Genomic DNA, 13,304 nt, shown 5'->3' with positions numbered 1-13,304 from the left:
GCGGCTGTGAAATTAACTGATGAACAACTGCCTTGGTACAATGTGGAAGAAAATTCAACCCCTCACATTACATTGGCGGTCCACCAAGGTCATGGTGCAGGTGATCTAGGTCCAATGGTCAAGTGAGCACTGGACGACACAGGGTGGCAAAGAACCCAAATTCCTAACTTATCTTATGCTCCAAATTGTAAAACCTATCGCATAACTTGTGCCTGTGAGGGTACGGTGATTTTGGAACATAAAGAAATTTCAAAAACACATGGTGAGGAGTGTGTAGATCATCCTCACGCAGTTGCTGGACTGTCGAATCTGCCTGACAGTCTATGGTCAAAAGGGCCCACGGATGTTGGCCTAGCTAAGTGTCCTCCTGTCGTGTTCCAGCTGAAATCAAACACACCAATCAATAGACCACAGTATAAACACAAACCTGAAGCAGAGGAAGGAATTACAGAAACAATAGAAGGCCTGCTAAGGGCCGGGGTGTTAGAGCCCTCTCACTCACTGTGGAACACACCAATTCTACCAGTGGAGAAACATGGAACAGGAAAATACAGCATGACACATGACTTGAGAGCCATTAATGAAATATTACTCTCTACTACTGCACCGGTACCAAATCCGTACAAAGGTTTATCAGCTATCACATGTGACCAAAAGTGGTTCACGTGTATTGACCTGGCAAATGCATTCTTTTGTCTTCCTCTGCATGAGTCATTCAGAGATATTTTTTTCATTCACATACAGAGGCCAACAACTCAGATACACACGGTTGCCACAAGGCTTTGCACTTTCTCCAGGTATTTTCAATAAGGTGCTTAAAGAAGCCCTGTCGTCATGTAATTTGCCTGATGATTATACATTAATACAATATGTTGATGATCTTCTCATTGCAGCCCCGTCAGCAGCGGATTGTACAGCGGCGTCGTTCGTTGTGTTGAATAGGTTGGCGGAATGCGGCTTTAAAGTAAGTAAAGACAAGCTGCAGTTAGTTCGCCCTGAAATGACCTTTTTGGGCCGGGTAATCGCACACAAATTAGTGGGTTTGATGAACACACACAGAGACCAAATTTTGACACACCCAAAACCGCGAACTGTGAGAGAAATGCTTTCTTTTCTTGGTTTAACAGGTTACAGCAGGCAGTTCATTCCGGATTATGCAGGTAAAACTGCCCCTTTAAGGGGCCTAATGAAGCAAGTTGGTGTTCGAAACTTTAAGGCTGAGTTGCCTTGGACGCCTGAAGCTGAAGCCGCATTTATTAGGGTGAAACAGGATTTGTCAAGGGCCTCAGATTTAGCCACACCCAATTATGATGAGCCATTCTATTTGGATGTTTCTGAAACATACTCAGTTGTAAATGGAGTGTTGTTTCAGAAAAAAGGGGGGGGGGGGGGTAGAGATGTGCTCATGTTTTTAAAATTCTCTTATTTGCTTTTAAATCTCTTAATGGCCTGGCCCCCCCCTACCTCTCGGAGCTACTACAACCATATACACCTGCCCGTTCCCTTAGGTCCGCCAATCAGCAACTCCTTAAGGTACCGAAAACTAAGTATAAACTTAAAGGTGATCGTGCTTTTGCTGTAGCTGCTCCAAAGTTGTGGAATGATCTGCCCTTGCATGTTAGGCAGGCCTCTTCTCTCTCCGAATTTAAAAGTCTTCTTAAAACATATTTATTCGCTGAAGCCTTTGGCATTGATTAGAGGGGTTGACTCAATTTGTTTTAACATGTTTCAATTTATTGTATCTATTTATTTTATCGTATCTCATTTTAATTTTCTTTACGTATGCTATTAACATGTACAGCACTTTGTGAAACTCTGGTTTTATGTTAAAGTGCTTTAGAAATAAAGTTGGTATGGTATGGTATGGTATGTAAGTGTAAAACTACATCCAACAGAAGCAAAGCACCCTACATGCACACAACATGCAGCAGGGGTCGCTAGAATTATCCAAAGAACAGCACATGTAGTGAGAGAACACCCACTAAAAATACTCACTACACATAGCATAGTGGCATACGTGAATTCACAAGCATTTTGTATGTCACTAGGGCACAAAAGAGACTGAGCAAAGTCTTAGAGGCCCCAAATTTGACATTTACACATGAAGGAATTAACATGGCAGATTTAATGGGTGTAGGGGAACCACAGGACAACCACAGGCCAAAAGAGCACAGATTGAGGAAAAGATTAGAGAGGACCTGAAGGCCGAACCCATACCGGGAGCTGAGGACTGGTTCACCGATGGATGTTGCCACCGAGACGAAGGAGGACTGAAAGCAGGGTATGCGGTGGTTTGCAGAGTAGAAGGAGATTATCAGGTCAGAGAGTCAGGAAGGATTGAGGGAAAGCAGTCGGCCCAGAGAGCTGAAGTGATAGCCTTAGTTCGAGCTTTGAGACTAGCCAAGAACAGGAGAGTGAACATCTACACCAATTCGGCATATGCGTTTGGAGCAGCGCATGTGGAGCTGCCTCAGTGGAAAAGAGCAGGATTCAGAACAGCAACCAATGCACCTATTTCCCACAAACATGAAATGGAGGAACTGGAAAAGCCCTTGGCTGACCCAGAGGAGGTGAGCATTATAAAATGCAAAGCTCACTCCCAAGGAACCAGCATGGTGGAAAAAGGAAACCAGAGAGCAGACGAAGCCGCGAAGGAGGCCGCAGGCTACAAAGGACGGAGACAAATGATACAGGTAACTCCAGAAGAGGAGATATCTGTTGATCTGATTGAGGAAGTCAAACAGGCCCAGGAGGAGGCATCCCCAGAGGAAAAGGGGGTGTGGAAAAACAAAGGAGCCTGGCAGGATGGACATTTGTGGAGGGGGCCAGACGGGCGCCCCGTGCTGACAGCCAAAATGGCAGAACAGAAGGTGGATGAAGCCCACGGACTCGCCCACGTGAGGAGAGCCCAGATGGAAAGAAATTTGTGTCATTGGTGGCATCCTGAGCTGCGAGGAATGATAAGAGAGAAGGCCAGGATGAGCTTAATCTGTGGGGCACACAATCCTAAGCCAGCAGTAAAACCGGAAGTGGGTTTTACACGATATGAGCTGCAAACCGGGAGACAGTTTCCGGCACCTTGGACGGTGGGCTCGGTTGAACGGGACAAAAAGGGGAACCGGTCCCACGCAGACTACTGGAACGAGTTAAAGGCGCTTGTGTCCAGTTTCACAAAACAGGCGGCTGGTGAAGGGCCCACAGGAGAAGGAGAGGTCCCGGACGCGAAAACAGTGTGGCTGAGAGTCATCAAACGAAAGTGGAAGGAGCCCCGCTGGACTGGTCCATATGAGGTATCGGCTCGGACGGCGACAGCGGTCCAACTGAAGGGGAAAGGCGACACCTGGTATCACTGGACGCAGTGCGCAGCCGCGCACGAGGGCTTGGTGGGGAAGGATCAATCTCCACCCAACACAGGTGAAATTGAGCGGCAGAATAAACCCTCACACCTGTGCAACGGGCCGACCGGTGGTCTACCCGGAAGGTCGAAGAAAGAAGAGCAGTCAAGGAGGAGATCGCCGCGCCAACGAAAAGGAGCGGTACCACACTGAACACCTAGAACAAGAGAGAGGCTCTGATAAAGGGCTTTGAACTTTTTACTACACCATAACATTCACATACCACCATGCCATCACAACAATTAGACACTGGTGATGAAAGAAGAGTTTCAAAAGCCATCACAATGTTCAAAATTATTATGAGTTTGATGTCAACTATGTTGCTAATCATGGCTATTTGTTTTTTGATTTGTTTGTTGCAGACCGACCCGGGAAACCAGTCTGAGCACGGAGGCCATGCCAGTCCGGCGTTGTTTGATACACCAATTACATCTCGCGTGATCTATAGTGATTTAAAGCTGCGGGCAAGAGTGAAGCGCGAGGTCTCTGGTAAAAAGGATGAGTGTCTCAGCACATATGGTGGTTTAGAATTAGATTATGTTATTGGCCCCACAATTTCTTTTATGTTTGATCTGTGTGATGTTGTTAATTGTAGGGACGTCGGCAGTGCCTGGAGGGGATATAATGTGTGGCTCTGTTGGGATTATTCAGTGAGTACGCACTGCGAGAGGGGAAATCGTCCATATGACAGCTGGTGCCGTAATTGGGACCAGGTAAGGGGTTACACTGGGCAAAATTGGGAACCGTTAGAACTAGGATCAGAAAACGGGCTTAAACTACAGAGGGATTTCAGCCCCTCTGGAAACGCGTTAACCTTATCATTGGGGAATTGGCATCGCAAACAATCTATGTATTTGGTTCTGGGGGTGGAAATAGCGGGGGTTGATCCAAAAGGGTTAAGAACGCAAGAACGTAGATAGGATCAATTATGTTCACTATAATGTACTGAGGCTCTCTAACCTCACCAGAGACGGCATGGAGGGGTTGGCGGAGCAGGTGGGTCCGACCTCGTTAATGGGAGTGCAGAATAGAATGGCCCTTGGTATGTCGTTAGCGGAAAAAAAGGGGGCGTTTGTCCTATATTGGCCGATCAGTGTTGTAATTTTATTCCAAACAAGACTGCTCCAAATGTGTCGGTAACCAAGGCTCTGAAGGGCCTAAAGAGCCTTTCTGAAACTATGCATGATCACTCCGGTGTTGATAGTCCGTTGGAAGGCTGGCTGACCTGAGTGTTCGGACGGTGGAAGGGGGTTATCGCTTCGGTCATGTTTTCTTTGTCTGTTGTGGTGGGTATTATGGTTATTTGTTGTTGTCTCATCCCTTGTGCCAGAAGAATGTTCAAAAGTATGTCTGTGAGGACAGTGGACCCTGGAGTCCTTACTCCAATGTCCATGATGCCAATGATGCATGTAGAACTGAATGTGTAGGCCAAGGAGGGACACAACTGTTTGTGACCTCTGGATTCTCCAGAGGTCAACAGAGGGAATTGTAGAATAAGGAGGGGATGTTTTTCTCATTATCATTTAATATTTTAATATGGCATTATTAGTTCATTAGAAGTATATAACCAGCTTTGCATTAAGCATAAATTGAAGTTTTTGACCTTACATTATTCTTTGCATTACAGTGATGGTGATAACTTTAGTTTGATCTTTCCTTGCAGGTACCAGAATAATAACATGATTTTCCATTGCAGATGTAACCCTGATCATTCCATACACATTGCAGTTTGTTGCTTATTCTAGAGTTGTGCTCAAGGTAATTAAAGGTTAAAAGCTACAGCCAGCGCGAGTCTGGCTGATCTATGGAGGGCAAAGGCTTTGAGCTTGGAAGGCCGCACGCGCTTACACAGCACTTATAAGATGTTATTCTTGGTGATTTTGTGCTTAGTCATGTTTTAATATGTTTTAAGTAGAAGTAGCTGATCCAGCAATATTCATTTAATATTATAGACTTGATTTAGAGCAATACACACTGATGGTCTTAACAAATGAAAGAGTCCTTGTAGCTGCCATGTTGTGTCTTAGCAGGGTACAGACGGTTCCAGGAGACGGGGGCAGTCAGCGTCTGCCCTCGGGAAGGAGACAATGTTATTCTTTGTGTTAAATAAAATTGTCAACATTGATTGTATTACACCTGTCACTATGCATGAGGGGGCGTTCTAATACCCTGATTTCATAAAACTATGGTGATGTGTTTTTTGAGATGAGATCTGAGACTGTCTGCATACAGTGTCCATCTCCCACGTGTGTGATCATTAAATCATCGTTTGACTCAACCCGACCGGACCAGTGTTGTTATTGTGGGTTTTTTCCTCTGGTGTCCATCCCCAATATTTTGAACCTTAACAATTGCATCAAACAGAGAATAAAACTTTAGTTTAAATGTTTTATGCTAACAACACGTTTCAAAAATGTTGGCGCAGTGGCAACAGGAGACTGGAAGAATGCTAAAACAATAAAACACCTGCTAAAACATTTTAAACGAATGATAAACTGAACTACTGTCAGTTAGAAACACAATTCAGTACAATAGGAGCAGCTCATGAAGGTGGAGTCGTGGTTGCAGAGATAGACTGTAGCTCATACAGATAAATAGGCACTAAATACAAAGAGGATCCCAGATATAGACTCTGTTTGATCAGTTATTGGATGGAGTTGCCCAGATGAACTACACATCAGCTTTGACCTTGGGATCTATCTGCATCAGATCAGCTACCTTTGTTGTGAGGATTCTTCCTGTCAGGGAACATAAAAGTCATTCCAACCCTTGTGCTCTTTATCGATGCATCTCTGGTGCTGTGCAAACCTCGTTACAAACTCTACCTGTCTGACGGATGAGCCTCCACAAAGTATCCAGCGAATGGGCAGTAGATCCTGGGCTGCAGGGACTTCGCCAGTGTAGCTTTGTAATTCAGCAGCTTCTTCCTCTCATTCTTGATAAACTCTGCCTTCCAGGAATCTGGAAACAAATCAACATTTGCTTCATCTCAGCAGTTTGGTGCACTTTGACACTGTTGATCACAACATGTGAGTTAAACAAGTCAGTTCCTACGTGGCTAAAAGAGCTACATGTGTCTGTCAAAAGACTGTAACTGAGACACTGCTGTGTGCGTGTGGAGCTAAACGCTAACTAAGCTAACCTAGCTCAGGCTCACCGCTGTATTTCCCTCCATAGAAGGTCATCGGGAATCCAGAAGCTCCTCCAGCGAAGTCGGTCATCATCACATCCACATGCTGTGGCAGCCTGCCGCCGTTTGGTCTGGTGCAGTCCACAGTGTTGAGGATCATGTGACCTGCAATCAAAACTGCGTTTTATATCCTAATCAGACTTATTTTCACAGCATCAGTAATAATATTATTTGAAATGACACCTTTGTAGTCAACAATGATGCAGGTGTCCATTTCAGGATGTACACCATCCATCAGGATCATGAACCTCAGGTGTTCATCAATCTGAGTGAGACAGGAAGAGCCATTTTACTTCATAATCATATTTCCCCCAAAATGAATTGAATTGAATCATTTTACAATTCAACATTTTCCAAACATGCTTATTGTAAATACTCTTGACCACATGATGGAGGTGTGACTTACATTTTGCCAAACACCAAAGGGAATGACTTTAATGTTGGTCAGCTTCACTTGGCTTTGCTTCAAATACCTGTCACAGCAGAAGAACAAACTCACTTTGTACCGGATTTATTTCCTCTGTAATTTATGGGGAAGATTGAGCTCCACGTCATTACTGACCAAAACACAGGCCTGGATGTGTCACCAACATATATGGGGACATCGGGCCTTCTTTCTGCCAAGACCTTCAGTGTGGGATAGCTACAAAGCAAACAACACGTCAGCACGCCACCGTGTCAACATGAACAGTATCCAAGGCTAAAAGTTAAACTCTTTGTAGATTCTGAAGTTTCTAACCAGAAAGAAACTTTTATTTAATATTCCAAAAACTGCTTTTGTTTCTTTTCTAGTCAGAAGTGACATTTACAGTGACTGTGTGGAGTCGTGAGCCACTCCTCTTTCTTCATATGGCTCTTCACAGAATGAGCTTGTTGTTAATTACAAACAATTACAGGAATACAAATCCTGTAATGTTAAAGGTTTGTTATCCTACAAAGTGGAACAAACTGGAAATGTATTTTTGAATCTCAGTGACAGTTGTAATTATATTCTATACTTTTCAATAGAACTATTTGCATGATTTTATTTGTCTTTGCTAATAATATTCTGTTACGTGCACAGTCACTTCTAAGGTTTTACATATCACAACATCATAAAGGAAGTAATCTGGTCTTGGTTTTATTATATATTTCTCCATCCTGAGTCGTTATTACAGTCCTGTATATGTGGAGTCCTTTTACAGCCTTTACTCTAAGAACATTTCCCCTCCCTTTGCCATGATGGTATACAGTGTGTGCTCCTGTCCAGATGAACCGAACAGCTGGAGCAGTTTGTAGATACCATACTGTGTTTTCTCTGAATTGTTTAGTTGCTTCAAATAAAATCAGCAGCAATATTTATTTGTATGTATATTTAGCAGCATTGGCAGAGCTTGCCTGAGGTGGTCTGAGTGCATATGGCTGATGTAGATGAGATCTGCACCACAAAGCCTGTCCAGAGCATCTGCTGGAGGCTCATGGAGAAGCCACCACCCTCTGGCAAACGCGGGACCCTTTAACCAGGGGTCGAACATGAACCTTCTCTCACCAAGCTGTAGCTCCATGCAGGCGTGGGTTAGGTAAGTCACCTGAGAGGAAGGTCAAAGAAAATGTCATCTTTGGAGACAGCTGATGCACTTTTCACTCTTCGTTCATTCACGATTGACAACATTTGAGATGATGATTATTATTACTACTTAGATCATTCAAGTTTTAGATCATTTTGCCAAACAGTTTCATAAGAGTAGCACAGTAGTATGCACGGTGTTGTCTGAAAAACTGGGGTTAAATATTTGTTATCTAAAGCGTAACATCAACGTACTTTGACTTCTCCCTCCTGGAGCTCCAGAGGCTCTCGAGGATCAACCATCCAGGGGTCAACAGGGCTCAGCTCCACCAACTGCAGCCCCCCATCATCCAACACTTCGACCTCTGCGAGTGCAACAACAAGCTCAGGTGTTGACCTCACATGGCATTTATATTATTATCATTCTGTTATTCTCGATGCTTTAAATAGAGCTATTCATACTACTACTACTACCCATAGTAGCAGTATGTAATACAAGCTTCACTGTAGCACCTTTTCCATGTTTCTTATTACTGAGTTACATCATTTAAGTAAGTTACTATTTTATATGATTCAATTAAACAACACGAGGTTTTACTATTAATCCATCCATCCATTCGCTTCCGCTTATCCTTTTCAGGGTCGCGGGGGGCGCTGGAGCCTATCCCAGCTGTCATAGGGCAAGAGGCGGAGGTACACCCTGGACAGGTCGCCAGTCTGTCGCAGGGCCAACACACAGGGCCAACACACAGGGCCAACACACAGGGACAAACAACCATTCACACTCACATTCACACCTAGTGACAATTTGGATTAATCAATTAACCTATCCCCACAAGCTGCATGTCTTTGGACGGTGGGAGGAAGCCGGAGTACCCGGAGGGAACCCACGCAGACACGGGGTGAACATGCAAACTCCACACAGAAAGACCCCGGCCTGATGGTGGAATTGAACTCAGGAATTTCTTGCTGTGCGGCAACAGTGCTAACCACCGTGCCACCGTGCTGCCCTTTTACTATTAATATTATTATTAATTATATTCTGCTTTATCTTCAAACTGGATCGTTTGTCTTGACAGTGTGTTCACTGCACCACTGTGCTACAAATAAGTGAAGCAGACAAATCTGTGCTGTACCGTGTGCACATGACGTTAGGAGCTGTTTAAGAACAGGTCCTCTGTGAGAGATTTATGAGATCGACTGCAGAGAAGAGAGCTGCACTGCAGGTGGTTAACACTGTGATGATGACGATGGGCAGATTGGATGATAGTGTATGTGCTGTGAGGAAGAGAGCACTGCTGACTCAGAGACTCCAAACCTGAGAGGAAGATTTCTGTTATCAATAAATGATGAAACTGAACTGTTTGATTCATTTTTTACCAAGTTTGAGAAAGGTGAGAGCAAACCAAACTTTGATTATATTAAACATTCATAAGCAGGTTTGTGTGAGAGAGCAGGAGTGTGGGTGAACCCATGGTCGTGTCCAAATTCATGGGCTGCATCCTCCTGAGGCCGCATTTGTAGACCGATTACGTCACAGCGCCGCGCCGAAGGCTGTCCAAATTCGTAGACTCCTCCGAATGCAGCCGACAAATGTGTCCTCCTTTTCCCCCGAATTTGAAGGATGGGTCGGGTGTGTCCTTCGTGGCCCACCATATCCCAGAATTCATAGCGTGGCCCAGCCAAACTCCAGTTTCCAACAATGGCGGCCGCTACTAAGTTTTAAAATTACTCATACTAATCTTTCTGGGTCACAAAATAAACTTTTAGCATATTTTCAGGCGAGAAAGTAGCTGTGTAAACATCAAATATCTGCTCGGTTTATCAAGATATCGCATATTTGCAAAAGTGCTTCCACGTTTTCGGTGACGTCTGTCACCCACCAGCTCGATAGCTGACCGGCCCAGAATTCATTGCACAGAACTTCATTCACGTAATGATGGCGGCACAAAAAGATAAACCGGGAGACGAATACACTTTTAAAAGTAAGTATATGAAAATCTGGTGGTACAAAAGTTACATTTTTATAGCGGTTATGTTGTTAGGGTTGTGAATTTGCATAGACTTGTAATATTTATTTAAACAATCTTCATAAAAGTGTCCGTAAACTAGCTTGTACGGTGGGTCCCGCGGTTTTTCATTGCCGCTTACATTTTTCCCAATCCACTTTTTTGTGATATGTTTATAGGCACCAAAGAGCAAACGGCAGACTTCATTAAAACTAGAGGAGAAAACGATCACCTCTTCACTGGGGTAAAAAATTCAGCGACTGTGGGATGGAGGCACACGAATAAATCAATTTACACATCATATTCATCTGAGTACGGTTTCAACAACCCTCATTCTGTACAGAACCTGTGATGTCCAGACGATATTCCTCTTGTGTTCTGCTGTGAAAACTTTTGGATTTAGGGATTATCAGTTGTCATGGTTTTCTCTCTTCTCTTATTTTTTTGTGTGCGATCAGGACTATTCTCGAGAAGATGGGCCTGCAAGGGAAAGTCACCCCCTTGCAGGCCAAAAAGAAGTGGGACAACTTAAAGAAAAGATACAAAGAATGTGTGCTGTCAAGAAGATAATTTAAGAATGAAATTTAATAAATGCACATTTACTAAAAGTTGTATTGTTTATATTTGTCTGTCATTTCTGATTTCCTCTGCCTTTAGGATTGCAAGTGTCCAGGGTCAGGTGAGGGAGTCAGTGCGAAGCCCACTGCTGCTGCTTGGCCCTGGTTTGGCCTCATGGATGAGGTGATGGGACAGAGGCCTTCCATTAGGCCGCCTGTCCTTATTTCCTCTCTCCCTGAGGACACTCCAGGGCCAAGTACAGCAGTGGGTGACCAAAGCACACCATTGTTTTTCTTGTGACATTACCAATAAGTGTGATGTGTCACATGGCCCTCTTCCTATTGGAAAAACAAAAGTTGTATCCAAGATGGCCGACTTCTAAATGGCCACCATGGTCACCGCCCATCTGGGGAAGTTTGCCCCCTCACATATACTAATGTGCCACAAACAGGACTTTAATATCACCAACCATTCCCATGTTATTACGGTGTATCCATATAAATGGCCCACCCTGTACTTTACAGCAATTTATGCCGACTGTTGAATTCCTGGAAACCTGCACAGAAACGATAACTGCGCTGCTGGCTAATGTTTAACTGGGATTTAAAAGATATATATATATTGTTTACTCAACCGCCACACTCTTAGATAATGCAAGTAAATGGAAGAGAGATACCTTTTTACACAGATTAATCAGAACAAGTGCAGTCACACAGCGATGTTGCTGAGTGCTGAGATGCATAGTGCTGGGCTAAGAGAGCTGTCCCTTTTAACAACTGGTTATATTTACTATTCTTTGAGGGGAAAAATGACCCTGCAGAGAAGAAAATTAGATTATCAAGTTTACACTCCACTCATGTGAAGCATGGAAAAATGTCTGTTGGAAAGAATTAGTTTGACATTGCTTCACAGTTATTGGCACAAATTGTCAAATTATTCATTAGAAGGGGCCCTCTGCCAATTTAGCATTAAAATTAAAAAAAGCACAGAAAGTAGTTGCTATTCTGACTGTTAGCGCCGACTGTGGCAAGAGCTATAGTTACAAGCTAACCACACATCCCATAATGCAGCTTTGTAGTTTGCATATTTAGATTTCAGATCCACATTGCAGGAAGTGGCATATCAATATACAGGAAAAGGCACTGTGCAGACAGAACTTACCGAGCTCATCCTGCAAGAAGCTGTCGGGCGGGTTCACATATTTCATTGTTGACACGTTTAATTTCCAGTTGTGTTTGGTGCATTTTACAGTCCTGAGGGAACAGAGAGTTCTGTCAGCTATAATCAAACGTCGACCACAGATAATCTCTGAAATCTGTTCCTGTTCTTACATTGCATCCAGGTCTTCAACGTCTTTGACGAACAGCCCACCTTGATGCTTGCACTGGTTTTTGCATGCTTTCAAGTCATTGTTGCTCTTAAATATGATGTAACATTTGCCGTCCTCTGGGCTTTTCTTGAAATTGACTCCTTCTTTGAGCGAGCCGACTGCTTCAGCATCCAATGACAACAACACCTTTGCTATTTGAGAGGCCATTGCACCTAAATGTTAAAAATCAAAAAGAAGAGTTTTAACTCACAGTATTTGATGCAAGCACAAAGGATCTTACAATAGCTTTGATTCAAATGACAGACTTCAGACACTGAAAAGGACGTTGCATTAATCCTTACATGCTGTTGGGGTCAAACTTGATAATTAAGTACAAGTAAAAAAGCCCAAATGTCATTATTCAGCCCAGATTTGATTACTTTTCCTAAAGTGACTCAAAAGCTGTACTCATGTGTAGCAGTAGTGTGGAGTAGTCTGCAAGTTTTGTACAGTGAGGCTGTTGGAGGACCAAGTTAACCTACATTTCTATTGAGATGGATTTTTAATCCACCCGTGAGGGTCAAATCAATGAAAATGGGTTGCTAGTATTACTCTGGTTGCTCGTATTACTCTGGTTGCTCGTATTACTCTGGTTGCTCGTATTAACTGACTAGTTATTTGTTTGTGAGTTTTCACAGTTTCAAAGGTGTCGTCCAAACTGACCTGGTTTCTGGTAATGTTAACCTTTACCTGACCTTCAGCTGCTTCTTTATGGCAACTACATCTTTATGACACACTCCCATAAACTATATGAGATAGCTAATGGCACTGGCATAACTTCAGGAGGTAAAGAACAATGTACACATGGAGGACAAAAGTCTGGTTTACAATATGAGCTCAGGTCGAAATTCTTCAAATGAATGTAAACATTTATAAATCCCTTTATGCACATTGCTCAACAAATACATCTCATACTCTACTTCAGTTCAGTTATCTGCATTGAGAATTTTCTCTATCACCAACATTAGTCCCTTTCTTTTTCTACGGACACTCAAATTTCTCCTTATCAATAGGAATAAAACTTTAACACAGTTAAAAAGAAAGAAAGAATGAACCCATATTTCAACCAATTTGGGAGCGAAGCTGAAAAACACTTTAATATATGATTCATTTGGTTTTGTATACAGTATGGTTGTTCAAGGAATGTCAACAGAAATAATTCGGTTCAATTTATACAGCAAATCACAACAACAGTCAGTTCAGGGCGCTTTATATTGTAAGGCAGACCCTACAATAA

General features: G+C 43.2%; 2 protein-coding genes across 2 annotated transcripts in view; one reads left to right on the top strand and one right to left on the bottom strand.

The window, feature by feature from the left end:
* LOC146649034 (cytidine monophosphate-N-acetylneuraminic acid hydroxylase-like) overlaps nt 1-13,304 on the bottom strand; it is a 35,424-nt gene that overhangs the window by 11,379 nt on the left and 10,741 nt on the right. Inside the window, exons 2-10 of the mRNA XM_085386707.1 lie at nt 12,030-12,240; nt 11,860-11,951; nt 8,387-8,496; nt 7,963-8,153; nt 7,148-7,228; nt 6,992-7,058; nt 6,769-6,850; nt 6,553-6,690; nt 6,221-6,356 (exon numbers count right to left, since the gene is read on the bottom strand). Of these exons, the coding sequence (XP_085242833.1) occupies nt 6,221-6,356; nt 6,553-6,690; nt 6,769-6,850; nt 6,992-7,058; nt 7,148-7,228; nt 7,963-8,153; nt 8,387-8,496; nt 11,860-11,951; nt 12,030-12,235 (1,103 nt within the window). The 5' untranslated portion in view covers nt 12,236-12,240. The remainder of the gene's footprint in view (nt 1-6,220; nt 6,357-6,552; nt 6,691-6,768; nt 6,851-6,991; nt 7,059-7,147; nt 7,229-7,962; nt 8,154-8,386; nt 8,497-11,859; nt 11,952-12,029; nt 12,241-13,304) is intronic.
* LOC146649035 (uncharacterized) lies at nt 1,877-5,149 on the top strand. Its single transcript, XM_085387690.1, has one exon. It carries the CDS (start codon nt 2,532-2,534, stop codon nt 3,546-3,548), a length of 1,017 nt encoding a protein of 338 aa, XP_085243816.1. The 5' UTR covers nt 1,877-2,531; the 3' UTR covers nt 3,549-5,149.

The sequence above is a fragment of the Rhamphochromis longiceps genome, linkage group LG17, assembly GCF_057381845.1.
Source record: "Rhamphochromis longiceps isolate RC_006_pf linkage group LG17, R_longiceps_female_GT1.1, whole genome shotgun sequence".
In the NCBI taxonomy this organism is placed as follows: domain Eukaryota; kingdom Metazoa; phylum Chordata; class Actinopteri; order Cichliformes; family Cichlidae; genus Rhamphochromis; species Rhamphochromis longiceps.
Note: the sequence above shows the minus strand (reverse complement) of the source record. Positions and strands in the feature narration are given on the sequence as shown.